The sequence below is a fragment of the Myotis yumanensis genome, unplaced genomic scaffold (genome assembly GCF_028538775.1).
Source record: "Myotis yumanensis isolate MYYU_CA2020_CCGP unplaced genomic scaffold, mMyoYum1.0.hap1 SCAF_2, whole genome shotgun sequence".
NCBI lineage: Eukaryota > Metazoa > Chordata > Mammalia > Chiroptera > Vespertilionidae > Myotis > Myotis yumanensis.
This window is the reverse complement of record NW_027223753.1, coordinates 29,619,672-29,633,344: the sequence shown is the minus strand read 5'-3', so window position 1 is coordinate 29,633,344 and position 13,673 is coordinate 29,619,672. Positions and strand designations below refer to the sequence as shown.

The following is a 13,673-nucleotide window of genomic DNA, read 5'->3' as shown; positions in this document are numbered from 1 at the left end:
CACCAACTACATAGGACCAAGAAAAATCCCTGTGCAGGGGTGTTAGGAGACCTGGAGGTCTTAGGACAGGGAAGGTTTAGCTTCTCTGATAAGTGGATTGGGCTGGTTGATCTCTGAACTTCCTCCAGTTCCACAATCCTTTGACTTTAAATTATGAACCTCTATGAACTTCGACTGAGGCTCAGGACTCTAGGCTTAGGGGAATGTCTTCAGGACCAGTAAGAGTCACCAACTCATGGAGGTCATGTAGGTTAGCTCTACATAGCCTACAATTCGCAGGCTAGTGGCCCTACATGGGGCTTTTAACGCTGAAGCACAGAAGGAAATCTGACGACCTTAGGAGGAAACCCAGCGTCCAGGCTGGGTTCCAAACTTAACACATTTCTTCTCTGAGGCTACGATCTTCTTCAGGACTACAACTCCCAGCAATCCAGCACCGAGTTCACATCTGATTGGCGGGCCCGCTCGGGTTTCTTGCGTTATGGCAGCAAGTAGAGCCAATGGAAAAGAAAGGCAATTCTCAGGAGCCAATCCTGGAAAGGCAGGGTGGGTCCTTTCTGGGTTCCGGCTCCGGCTCCTCCCCGGCTTAGCGAGGCAGCGCTGTCCCTGATCGAGCGGCGGGAGCGAGGTGGGTTCGGGTTGGGCCCGCGGACACCGGGGGAGGTAGACATGTTTTCGCGGGGACGCTGAGCATGGCTCCTTCCATCTCTCCGGGAAGCCGGAGGTTGTGGCTTTGCTCCCCGGACCCAGGGGGGGCAAATAAAGCCCTGTGATCCCGACCCCGGTCCTCCCCGGCCCGCGCGCCAGCCTGCTGGCTCCAGCCCTGACCCTCGGGCCCTTCTCCTGTTGGCCTTTGAGGACTCCAGCCCCCCTGCCACTGACCATACCTTTGGGCTCAGCCCCATCCCTCCCACCCCTCCGGCCCCAAGCCCTGCAGCAACTCCGAACCCAGCCCCTGTCCTCCAGAGCGCTCGTCCCCTCGGACTCGGCCGTGGGCTTCTCCCCGACCCACAACGCACAACCCACTCTCGGGCCGCGGTCCCCTGACACCTCCGATTGCAGCGTGGGCGCCCTGTCTCCTGACCATCTTCTCTGACTCTCCGACTCCTTTGATCCTCCTCTGTCTCCGACCCTGTGCAGTTCCCTCTTCTCCGGTTTTTCCAAGCTCCTCTACCCCAAGAACCCAAACTTTGGCCCTTCACCCCAACTTCCAGCTTGGTCTCTTCCCTCTGGTCCTGGCCTTTGAACTTGAGCATCTGACCAGCCCCATCTTCTTGGCTCTTACTGTTCAGACCTGGCTCCTCCTCCACTGCCAGAGTCCCTTCCACCTTTGGTCCTCCTTGTACCTCTGAGCCTCCCGGGAAGACAACCAGGATGGGCCCCCTTCTCATCCAAATCTCTGAAATGTGATAGGAAAGTGCCTCTGTACTTTACTTGCCACTGTCTTTTCAGTAGGTGGTGGATTCCCCTCTCTGTGAGTCCCAATCATGCCCATCCTGCAAGCCCTAACTGGAACTCCACCTTTTTCATGAAGCTGCTCATCCCTGACCTCTTCAGGGAAGTATGCCCCTGTCTTTCGAAATCCTGTGGCATTGTTTTTTCCTCTCTCTTTCCGCCCTCCTTTCTCCCCCGTTCCCTCCTTCTCTCCTCCCTTTCCCCCTTTCTCCTTCTTTCTTCCCTCTCTCCCTCCCTCTCTCTCCCTTCAGCACTAGGGTGGCACTGGCTTTGGAATGATGGGCATCGGTCCTAGTTCTGCCATTCTCAGCCTCAGTTTCCTCATCTCTAAAATAAGTTGTGAGAATGAAAGGGGACGATTCATATATAGTGATTAGTCCATGGCCTAGCACCTGGAATGAGCTTAAAAATTGTTAACTATTATTATTGTTGGTTCCTGTAAAATGTGCCAGGTGCTGTACCAGGCACTGAGGAGTGGATACAAAGGCGACTAAGGCACAGTCCCTGTCCCCCTGGAACTTAACCTTCTACTGTGCAAGAGTTTCTGGAGTTCATGGCCCATTTCGCTGCACTGAACCATAAACTGTTTGAGGGTAGTAACCACAATCCTAAATCCTTTTGCTCTTATTTTGACTCAGCATTCAGACCTGGGTAGAATCAGCTTGGTAAAGTATACTAGTAAGTTCTCAGCGTAGCAGGATTCGAAGTGAGTAGAGGCTGTGTAGCTTATGGCATGGAGCCCTTGGTGAGGTGGGCAGGGGTGGGGAGTGACTTAAGGACATGTTCAACCACATTTAACAACATTTGAGCACTGGGCCTTGTGTTGGGAAGAGATTACCAAAATGACCCAGTCCTACCCTCAAGTTACTTATAAACTTCTAGTGGACACAGACATGTAAATGGTTACATAGTAATTACAAATCACTGTAAAAGCAAGTACAAGATTCTGTGGGGGCATAAAGGAGGAAATGGGAGGAAGGAAGAGATTGCTGAGGGACAGTGGATGAGAATGGACACCAGTATGCCATGGGTTCTGGAGGCAGGCCTGGCCTTCATTTATTCAACTCATTCAAATATTTATTAAGGATCTACTCTATCTGATCGCCAGTACTCTAGGAGTTGAAGTTACATTAGTGAATAAAAAATAGAGACCCTGGCCCTCATAAGACTTATGTTTTAGCAGGGAGTAGGGAGGCAGATAATATATAGAAGACATATAAATAAATGCAATGTTAGATTGTGAGAAGTTATTGTTGGACACAGGGACTGGAAGTGTGGGAGGGGGGTGTGATTTTTAAAAGGATGGTCAGGAAACAGTGAATAAGTATCAAGGAATAAACTTTCTGATGTTTAGCTGCATATTTGAAAGTGAAGCAAGCCTATCTTTCACATTGCTTAGCTAGGTTCTTCAAGAAACACTTTCTAACAGAGATTGGTAAACTAAGCTGGCCTCCTTTTGTTTATAGATAAAGTTTTATTCAGACACGGCCACATTGGTTTATGTATTGTGTATGGCAGCTTTTATAATACAACAGCAGAGTTGCAACAGAGATTCTGTGGCCCCAAATATTTACTACATATTTACTCTCTGGTCCTTTACAGAAAAAGTTTTCTGATCCTACTTAAAGATTTGAGGCTCTGTCCATATTTTATAATTTAGATTATATACAGTCTTATACCATTTTTTAAAATCCTCACTCAAGGATATGTTTTTGTGATTTTGGAGAAAGAGGAAGGGAAAAGGAGAGAGGGTAAGAGGGAGAGAGAGAGAAACATTGATCAGTCACCTCCTGTATGTGCTCTGACTGGGGATGGAACCCATAACCTGGGTATGTGCTCTGACTGGGGATGGAACCCATAACCTGGGTATGTGCTCTGACTGGGGATGGAACCCATAACCTGGGTATGTGCTCTGACTGGGGATGGAACCCATAACCTGGGTATGTGTTCTGACTGGGGATGGAACCCATAACCTGGGTATGTGCTCTGACTGGGGATGGAACCCATAACCTGGGTATGTGCTCTGACTGGGGATGGAACCCATAACCTGGGTATGTGCTCTGACTGGGGATGGAACCCATAACCTGGGTATGTGCTCTGACTGGAAATCGTACCCGAACCCGTCACCTTTTGGTGTATGGGACAACGCTCCAACCAACTGAGCCACCTAACTGGGTGTTCTTGTACCATTTTGCAATTAAAAAATGTTTTTTTCCTAACAAGATCACTGAAGGGATCTTTTCCATTCTTGTATTCTCCACAGGTCTAGGAAACCGTGCCTTCAACAACTGTAACCGTAGCTGTCGTTTACTGAATGACCAGTACATACCACCCACTACACTGAGCATGCCTTGGCATCTTCTCTAACGCAGTGTAGGTAGGTCATCGCAAGTTTAGCGATGTGGGAGCGGAGGCTCAGAGTGGTCGAATAGTTTGCAGAATTTTAAAGAGAATATGTGTCATCACTGCCATCCAACCCTAAATGTAGTCAGTGTCCCTTCTGTTACTTTATGTTGCTGTTTTCCAGAAATACTTGCTGACCTGAAGGAAGTATCAGTCTTTCATTTTATCATCAGGGTCTCTCCATAGTGTGTGCTTCCCTCCCTCATCCCTTTGTTCATGTCCCTACTGCATCTTTAGCAGCTCATTCTGCCTTTTGAAATGTTATTTCTCCAAGGCCCAGAGGAAACACCACACTCTCCTCGTATAAGAAGTACTTTTTCTTCCCGTCATTCTCTGTTCTTGGCTGTAGGACCTCGAAAGAATGTATGCAGCTTAGCAAGCATTTACTGATGTTTGCATAAGTAGGCCCTGTGCTAGTCACTGTGTGTGTGTGTAGCTATGTGTGAGGGGAGTGTGGTTTGTGTGTGTGTGTGTGTGTGTGTGTGTGTGATTTTTGTGTCTTGTCTCTTGTCTTTGTGTGTATGTAGCATGTGAGTGTATGGCTGTGTATATGTGTGTGAGATTGCATGTGGTATAAGAGTACAGCTGTATGTGTGAGTACGTAGCCAGTTATGTGACTGTATATGTGGGAGGACTGTGAATGGTGTATATGATACGCATGTGTGCGGCTATATGTGCTGTGAGAGTGTGGTGTATGTGTGACTGTGGTATGTATGTGTGGTGTGAGGTAGCTGAGTGTGTCTGGAATGTGAGTATGGCTGTGCATATGGTGTGAGCATGTGTGTGTGCATGTGCTTCTGTATGGTGTTTGAGAGTGGAAGTGCGTACTGACCAATGAGAACAGACACGGCCCAGACCCTGCGCTAGCTCTCAGAGGTCTCAGATGTTAACTCGTTACTTGCTGGATTATAGTGAGGCCCGAGGAAGGGAAGGGAAGGGTACAGAACACCTAAGAGGATTCAGAGCTGGGCCTTGTAAACAACCAGGAGAGCCTCAAGAATGAGAGGTTCTGTTATGTTCATTTTGAAAGCAGGCACATAGATGGATACTTTTAAGGAAGGTTAAAAAAAAGATATAAACACGAGTTTCAGTTAACTTACAGTTAGGCAGAAGAACTGAACTTATTCTAAAATGGAAGTCCTTCACTTGCACATAAATTATAGTGTGGACTGTATCGTTTAATGGTATGAAGAAAAATGATATTATTCAATTGCACAAATATGATCTGTGGTGGTAGACAAAGTGGTTCCTTTTCATTCTGGTTTGGTAGCTTTAAATATCTGGAAGTTTGTTCATGTGAAAGTTAGTAAGTAAAGGAATTCTATGCAAGTTTTCCCGTTAATTGAGGTTACTTCTGGTGGCTGGTTCCATGGGGAAGGTGTATCCCTCTTCAAACAGAACAAGATTCCCTGTGGCCTGGCCTGACCCAAGGAATAAAGGTGTTGGCCATTTGTGTTCGTTCTCAGGGTTCAGAGATGGGCAGTGAGAAGGAGCAGAATCCAGAACAGCACCTGCCTGAGGAAGGGGAGCGGGGTAAGCCTTGGAGAGCGGATGACCCAGAGGGTTTTCGGATCCCAGATGGGGAGAAAGAGCATGGGCAAGAGAGCCTGTCAGAGAGACCACAAGGGATCCATCCCCCAAAGCCCTGGCAGAAAGCCACTGTCCGCACTGGAGAGCCAGGGGACCCCATTGTCCATTCAAGACTTGAGGCCGATGAGAAGCCCTTTATATGTGCCCAGTGTGGCAAAACCTTCCATAACACCTCCAACCTGAGAACACACCAGCGGATCCACACGGGCGAGAAGCCTTACAAATGCTCCGAATGTGGCAAGAGCTTCTCGAGAAGCTCCAACCGCATCCGGCACGAGCGGATCCACCTGGAGGAGAAGCACTACAAATGTCCCAAGTGTCAGGAGAGCTTCCGGCGGCGCTCGGACCTCACCACACACCAGCAAGATCACCTGGGCAAGCGGCCGTACCGCTGCGACATCTGTGGCAAGAGCTTCAGCCAGAGCGCCACGCTGGCCGTGCATCACCGGACCCACCTCGAGCCGGCACCCTACATCTGCTGTGAGTGTGGGAAGAGCTTCAGCAACAGCTCCAGCTTTGGGGTGCACCACCGCACCCACACAGGCGAGAGGCCTTACGAGTGCACCGAGTGTGGGCGGACCTTCAGCGACATCTCCAACTTTGGAGCGCACCAGAGGACTCACAGAGGGGAGAAGCCCTACCGGTGCACGCTGTGTGGGAAACACTTCTCTCGGAGCTCAAATCTCATCCGCCACCAGAAAACGCACCTGGGAGAGCAGGCTGGGAAAGATTCCGGCTGAAGGAGTGAGGGAGAGACCTCAACGTAGTGTAGGAAGATCTTTAGGATCTGCTGCTGCCCCTTGACCTCAGGCCCTTCACCCCACTTTGGAGAATGGTTTCCTGTTGCCTCTGAAGCCAGGATCTCCAGCAAGTCCTGAGAAGGGACTCTGAGTAAAAATCTTTGCCCCTTTCCAAGCCGATATTTTGCCTTGGAAAGTCAGAGGATCTGGTCTTGGCTTCATCTCCTTGGGGTGAAAGAGAAATAGGGTAGGTTTAGTAAATGCTCACGTTATTAGGGCAGCTGTCCCTGGCCTTTGAGGAAATACCTGTGAGATGGGCACCACATTGTGTATGAACTGCTGAGGGCCCATTGCAGTGGCCTGCTAGTTCCATCTACTGTGCTCCAGCTGGGCTGGGAGGAGCCGTCTTCCCAGTGGACGGAGCCTCCTTGGCCTGGAGAGGCAGTCCTGCCTTAGAAATGGAGGGGAAGCCCTCAGGGAGCCATGATCTAGGGACCTTCACACTCCCCATGTGTGTGACTTGTTATCCCTCTCCCAACCTGCATCTGTTCCCTGAGTGACCAGCAGTAAAACCCTTCAATGAGAAGGACCTGTGTACTTATTTGGGGGCATCAAAGAAGTGGGGAGCTGGTCTCTCTGCAGCTACTCTGAAAGAGAGTTGAATTTCAAGAAAGACAAGATGGGTGGTTGCTCAGAAAAGCAAAGGGAAGCAGGCTAAGTCTCTGGGCCTTTGGGGAGAAAGGAGAAAGGAAAGGAATTAACATTAATTGAGCATTCACTATATGCCATAGAGTCTACCAGTCACATTCCTTTTCTTTAAAAGAAATATATTTTATTGACTTCAGAGAGGAAGGGAGAGGGAGAGAGAGAGAGAAACATCAGTGGTGAGAGAATCATTGATCGGCTGCTTCCTGCACACCCCTCACTGGGGATCGAGCCCACAACCCAGGCATGTGCCCTTGACTAGAATCGAACTTGGGACCCTTGTCCACAGGCTGACGCTCCATCCACCAGCGGTTCTCAACCTGTGGGTCGCGACCATCGGAAAACACATAGCATATCAGATATTTGCATTACGATTCATAACAGTAGCAAAATTACAGTTATGAAGTAGCAACGAAAATAATTTTATGGTTGGGGGTCACCACAACATGAGGAACTGTATTGAAGGGTTGTGGCATTAGGAAGGTTGAGAACCACTTGGTTTAGTGACTAAATCAAACTGGCTAGGGCTACCAGTCACGTTTCCATTTAAAAAAAAAATACATATTTTTGTTGATTTCAGAGAGGAAAGGAGAGGGAGAGGGAGATAGAAACATCAATGATGAGAGAGAATCATTGATCGGCCGCCTCCTGCATGTCCCCCACCAGGGATTGAGCCTGCAACCTGGGCATGTGCCCTTGACCAGAATCGAACTCTTCAGTCCTCAGGCTGACGCTCTATCCACTAAGCCAAACCAGCCAGGGCTCCCGTTTCCATTCTTTATTTCATTTAGTTGTTACAGCAACCCTCAAGGGAATAAAATGAAACAGAAGTCAGGACAAGGGAAGTCACTTGCTGTGAAGTCACACAGCAGGTATGTGGTAGAACCAGAGTTCAAGCTTGGGCCTCCTTTAGTTCTAAGATGATGTTCTTTTCACTACATTCACCTTGTTGGCTTTGAAGAAGGAGCCTCTTAGGGGGCTGACCTGGGTCCAAGGGCTTGCCTGGAGGTGGGAGCTAGTATGGCCTCTTGATGGGACCCTGGACAATTTGCTCTGTAGGAAGTTAGTGCCACCTTTTCAACTTTAGACCATTTAAAAAATATCTATCTTTTTATTGATTTCAGAGAGGAAGGGAGAGATAGGACCATCAGTGATGAGTGAGAATCATTGATCGGCTACCTCCTGCACGCCCCACACTGGGGATCGAACCCACAGCCCGGGCATATTTCTTGACTGAGAATCAAACCATGACCTCCTGAGCCACAGCGGGCAGGCTCAACTTTAGACTCTTTATTGAGCACTTATTTGTGCCTAGGAAAAATGACAGTGGCAGGGAGTAGGGGTTGAAGGGTGGGATAAGATGAACCCATAATGAGAGTCTGCCCTTAGGAGCAATAATTTAGTACCCAAATCTGGGACAACTTAGCAGGAATCATTCCTGCTTCCTGCCCTGGTTTAGGCCTGGTTCCATACTGCAGGTTTCAGTGCTTTCTGTATATAAGTTCAGTGTTCACCAGATTTTCTCCAAGAAATACAAAAGACCCCTCTCTACTTCTTGCCAATCTGGGGTCCTGCTTCTCTGGAGTGAAGGGTCCTCTTCATAGGTAGACAGTTGACAGGATGAGACTGTGGCATCAGGCTTGGCACTGACACTGCCCATAACCTGACGTATCACATGGGACCTTGCCACCCACCCAGGAAGGGATATGCCCAGGAGCTTTCCTCTTCATCCCACTGAATTCTCACAACAACCCTGTGAAGTTAGACTTATGCACATTTGACAATGGCAGAAACAGGCTGACAGAAAATGCCTTAGCCAAGATTACATGGCAAGTAAATGGCAGGGTTGGGAACTGAACCTACTTCTGCCCAAATCCAAAACCTGTATTTTTTCCAACTATGAAAGACTTCCCAAATGATTCCCTGACATTTGTATGGCACTTTACAGTTTACAAAGCACTTTTATTTCACATACATTTCCCTGCTTCTTGAAAATCTCCATATTTTAAGCACAGAGTCAAACAAACTGACATGTATGAATGCTCACACACCTTGATAATAAAGGTCGCCATCTATCAAGCATCTGCTGAGCAACAGTTATTGAACATCTCTTACCTTTGATCTCTGTAACTATCCTCCAAAGTAGCAGTATCCACATTTTCAAGATAAGAAAATTCTGAGAGGTTAAATGACCCGACCGAATGACTGAGCTGGGATTCAAATCAGGTACGTCTGATCCCAAGGCCAAGCTCTTCTTTATACCCATGACCAAGCCAGGTCTGTCTGTCTCCTCTCAGTCTGGGGAGCTTGGTATCATTATCCTTGCAACCTTAGTGACACATACTGTGACTTTTTGGGAGTCTTTGCTGCTAGTAAGACCCAGGACCAATGTACAAGGATTCTGCTTTGATCATGGGACATAATTTGCTGACCAATCTCATTTGCCCTTTTTTGACCAAGTTCATGGGCCTGTTAGCAGGGGCTAGATGGGGCTCTCCTAACCCATGAGAGCTCTGTAGCTTTGGCCCAGAGCCTTGCCAATTTCACGGAAGGGAAAGTTTAAACTCTCCACATGATTCCTGCAGGTTCCTGTGATTTATGCTTTATGGCCTCTTCTTGTCAAAGGTTCCTGTGGTCTGTACAAGCCATCACTGTTTTGTCCCCATTATCCCTATCCCAGAGGTAAGCCCTTCATGGACTTCCCTGAGAAATGCTGCCATTCTAGGTATTTAGAATCCCTTTGAGACATTGGAGTCTTGGGGAGGGGTTTCCATCATGGCATGTCACTAGCTTCCTCTCCTCTTTCCTCCCATTACTGCTCTTAGCCTCTTTTTCCCAGATTCCCTGGAAACTCCAGGTTGTTTTACTCTATTATAAAAAGCCGTGTGGCTTTCCTCAGCCTCTGATGCCAATTTGCATACACAAACATACTAAGGAGCTCAACGGAAGAGGCCTCACCATTTACCAGCTTGTTCCACCCCAGAAAGCATTTGCAAAAATAAATATCTTCAGAGATTTGCAAAGCATGTAAACATTAAAGGTTTAAGACAGTAGTCTAAGCTCAAGTGATTTTCTCCCCTTTTTCCTAATAACCCCCCCCCCCCCCAAAAACAAAAGAATGGCAGGGAAGAAGGGTGGCAGGTGCAAAGACATCAACAAATTTCTAGAAGTAGATGACATACAAGGATGGCTTAACAGACTGAAGGAAGCCATGGCCCAGAAGTGGGCAATGGAAGAGAGAGCCAGTCTTTCTGGCAAAATTCCAGAGAGGCTCTGACTTTATAATTAGCAAGTACTTAGGACAGATAAAAAATGGACCTAAAAACTAGGGAGTTTGTAGGTCTGTCTATGCAGAAGTTTGCACCAGTCACCCCCTCTTATCTCCAGAATGGAGGGTGACTGGCACTTACCTCCAGACAAACAACACACACACAACACATGTGCATGAGTGCACACACATGCACCTGTAGCAAGAACCCAGAAGGGTCATTCTATAGAAATCCAATAGATCTCTAGGAAAAATCTAGTGTGTTTTTGTGTGGTGTTAGCATACCAGAATAAAACTTTTGTCATTCTGACATTTACAAACCCTCCCCCAACAATCATCCACCCTATAGTCAAGCCTGCCATAAAACTATACTCATTCTTCCTATTTAAGAGGGTGACTGTATCAGGGAAACAGATACAGCAACAGAGGAAACAGAGCAAAAGAGAAAACCAACTCAGTTACTAAAATTAATCAAGTTTGTCTGTTATTTCATGAACAGGCAACCAGGAGCACCAGAATTATGAAGATAGCTAGAAGCATGAAAGAGGGAGGGAAATAGGGAGGGAGGAAGGGAAAGAGGGAGAGAGAGAGAGAGCGAGGGAGAGAGAATAAGTGACTCTAGAAAACAAAGTAATGGCACAGTGGAATCTTTAAAAATTCTAATTATACCCCGGTGAGGTCGGGACGGCCCCGGTGAGGTTGAAGCGGCCCCGGTGAGGTCGAGAAGGCCCCGGTGAGGTCAAGATGGCCCCGGTGAGGTTGAAACGGCCCCGGTGAGGTCGTGATGGCCCCGGTGAGGTTGAAACGGCCCCAGTGAGGTTGGGACGGCCCGGTGAGGCTGAGATGGCCCCGGTGAGGTTGGGACTGCTCCAGTGAGGTTGGGACAGATAGTGGGGACCAGTATAGACTGATGAACAGGGGTAGATGCAGAGGCAGCAACATTGAACAGACTGCCAAACTACAGTGGGAAGCCTGGGGAGGGTCTCGGGGGGGATTAAGAGATCAACCGAAGGACTTATATGCATGCATATAAGAATAACCAATGGACACAAGACACCAGGGGGTAGGGGCCGGGGGAATGTCAAGGGGGGAGGGGGAAGGAGACATATGTAATACTCTTTGTAATACTTTAAGAAATAAAAATTATAAAAAAATTCTAATTATATTCTCAGAAAGATTTGAAAAGATACTACATAAAGCAAGAAAGGTTGCTAGTGGAAAGGAATAATTGGAAAATAAGAAAGAGCTTTTGGAAATTAAACACGGTAGCTAAAATAAGATATTCAAGAGACCACTTGGAAGATAAAATCAAGAAAAGCCCCTAAAATGTAAGCAAAAACACACAGATGTGAAAAGAAGAACTAAAGGACATAGAAAATCAATCCAGAGGGTTCTTATGGTGAAGATTGCTGGTAATCCTCTCACCCATTTTTTTTTTTTTTTTGGTGGGGGGCATTTAACTAACCAACATTCCCCAGTCTCCTTTGCAGTTGGGCATAATCATGTGATTCAATTTCTTGCCAATGGAAAATGAGCAGAATTGTATATGACACTTCTGGACCTAGACCTCCGGAGAGCTGGTATGCCTTCACCTCATTTTCTTTCCGCCTTTCACCAGCTGTAATCTGCAGGAACCCAGCTTTGCTGGTTGTAGACTAGACAATGTCCTACTGTAGACTCACCAGATAAAACACAAGAGACCCAGTTAAATTTGAATTTCAGATGAACAGTGAATCATTTTAAGTATGTCAGATGTTGCACCCTAGTGGATGCAGAGCAACGGGATAAAAGGAACTGGGTTCTTGAATCTAGCATGTGACTATCTTACCCTACTCACCTGGATTCTCACCTCACAGCTGTCAGTGAGAGAGAAATACACTTCTTTTTTGTTTTGTTTTATTTGTTTGTTTGTGAAATACACTTCTTTCTGTTCTCCACGCCACTGCTTTCTTGGGTCTCCTTTTTGACAGCACCCTAACCGTTCACCCTAATACTTGGGGTTGGCTTCTCTCATAATAAGACTGGTGCATTTTACCATATATGGTGTCTTACTGTTGCCAGTGGTTATTTCCCCTCATTTTTAACATACTCCAAATTGGGATGTGTTCAATAGTTAATGCTGTTTTAGATAAAACAAAATAGCACATTATGAGAAAGAGATGAGGCTGTGATCTCAACAAGATGGCAGAATAGGAAGTCCCAGCCTTCACTGTCCAACAGAGACACCGACTTGACACCAATATATGGGCCAAAATACCTTTATGAGAACTCCACAAATCCACAAGCCAGCACCGCTCAGCTCAGGTTGTTCTTGGGTTGGTGGCAGGGGTTTGGGGATGGGAGGAGAAGAGTGGATGGAACATATACTCAACGTTCTGGCTTTTCAGAAGGTGGCTTGAGAGATTGGTTTCTTACCTGATTTGGGACTGACGGAGAGTCACAACACTCTGATGCCACTGAGCACAACATCCCCGCCCCCCTTTTTTAAACCAGGTTGGAGTAGGGTGAAGAAATATCTGGTAAGGGAGGAAATAAAAGTATTGTATTTAAACACCTCTTTTGAAGAACTTGGCACTGAAGATTTAAGTAAAGATTTAAATAAAATGGTGGCTGGATTCAAAAGGATTTGCCAGATTTAGCAAATAACAATATAGGAGACCCAGTTACGTTGAATTTCAGGTACACAGTGAATGATTTTTAGTATAAGTATGTCTAATGAAATAGTGTGGGCATACTCTAAACAAAAAATTATTTGTGCATATATTCAGGGCATGCTTATTCTATAAAATAATTTTTTGTTGTTCTAAAATGCAGATTTAACTGTGAGTCCTGTATTTTATCTGGGAAACTGAGATGTGGGTTCAAGATATTTTCTTATTTGAGAAATCTTGAGCATATATAACAGATAAAAATATCTGGAGAAGTTAAAAATGCAAGTGAAAGAAGGGAGATTGACTTATCAAAGAATGGAAACTTCTCCCCTGCACTGAAACAGAGAGAAAAGGAGAGGATGGTGCTGGTGCAAGCATGTGTAGATCTGGTTTTGGAAACATGCTGGAGCCTTCCTTTCAAGGCTTCCAATCTATATATATAAAAGCCTAAGCAACCAGCTGACCAGCCGACTGGCCAGTAGCTATGGCATGCACTGACCACCAGGGGGCAGACACTCGATTCAAGAGCTGCTGAGCCACAGCAACTTTGCAGAGTGCCCTCTTGCACTCCGGGACCCCTCAGGGTATGTAGGACTGCCAGTTTTGGCTCAATCCCTGCAGGCCAGGCCAAGGGACCCCACCTGTTGGAGGGACCCTGCTCACTCTGCAGACACTCTTCAAGCTCCGGTGCTGCCCCAGGTGCGGCCTGCTGGAGGGACTGTGGGAGGTTGGCTCCAGGGCATATCTGGCTTGTCTCATCCAGTCCCACCCTGCTGGTCGCCTTCTAATTAATTTACTTTCAATGTGTGTGAATCCATGCACCAGGCCTCTAGTTTCCTTTTTTTTTTTTTTTCCTTTTCT

The 13,673-nt window shown here is 46.9% G+C and overlaps 1 protein-coding gene across 2 annotated transcripts; it reads left to right on the top strand.

Annotated features, from left to right (window-relative positions):
• Window positions 1-573: 573 nt before the first annotated feature.
• On the top strand, window positions 574-7,239 carry ZNF691 (zinc finger protein 691). 2 transcript variants are annotated; one of them, XM_070403281.1, is made up of 3 exons: window positions 574-628; window positions 3,719-3,832; window positions 5,325-7,239. In XM_070403281.1, the coding sequence occupies exon 3, from the start codon at window positions 5,334-5,336 to the stop codon at window positions 6,186-6,188; it is 855 nt and encodes a 284-aa protein (XP_070259382.1). In that variant the 5' UTR covers window positions 574-628; window positions 3,719-3,832; window positions 5,325-5,333; the 3' UTR covers window positions 6,189-7,239. The 2 variants fall into 2 exon arrangements, with proteins under 2 accessions (XP_070259382.1, XP_070259381.1); XM_070403280.1 differs by lacking the exon at window positions 574-628 and having other exon boundaries at window positions 3,643-3,832.
• Window positions 7,240-13,673: the final 6,434 nt, after the last annotated feature.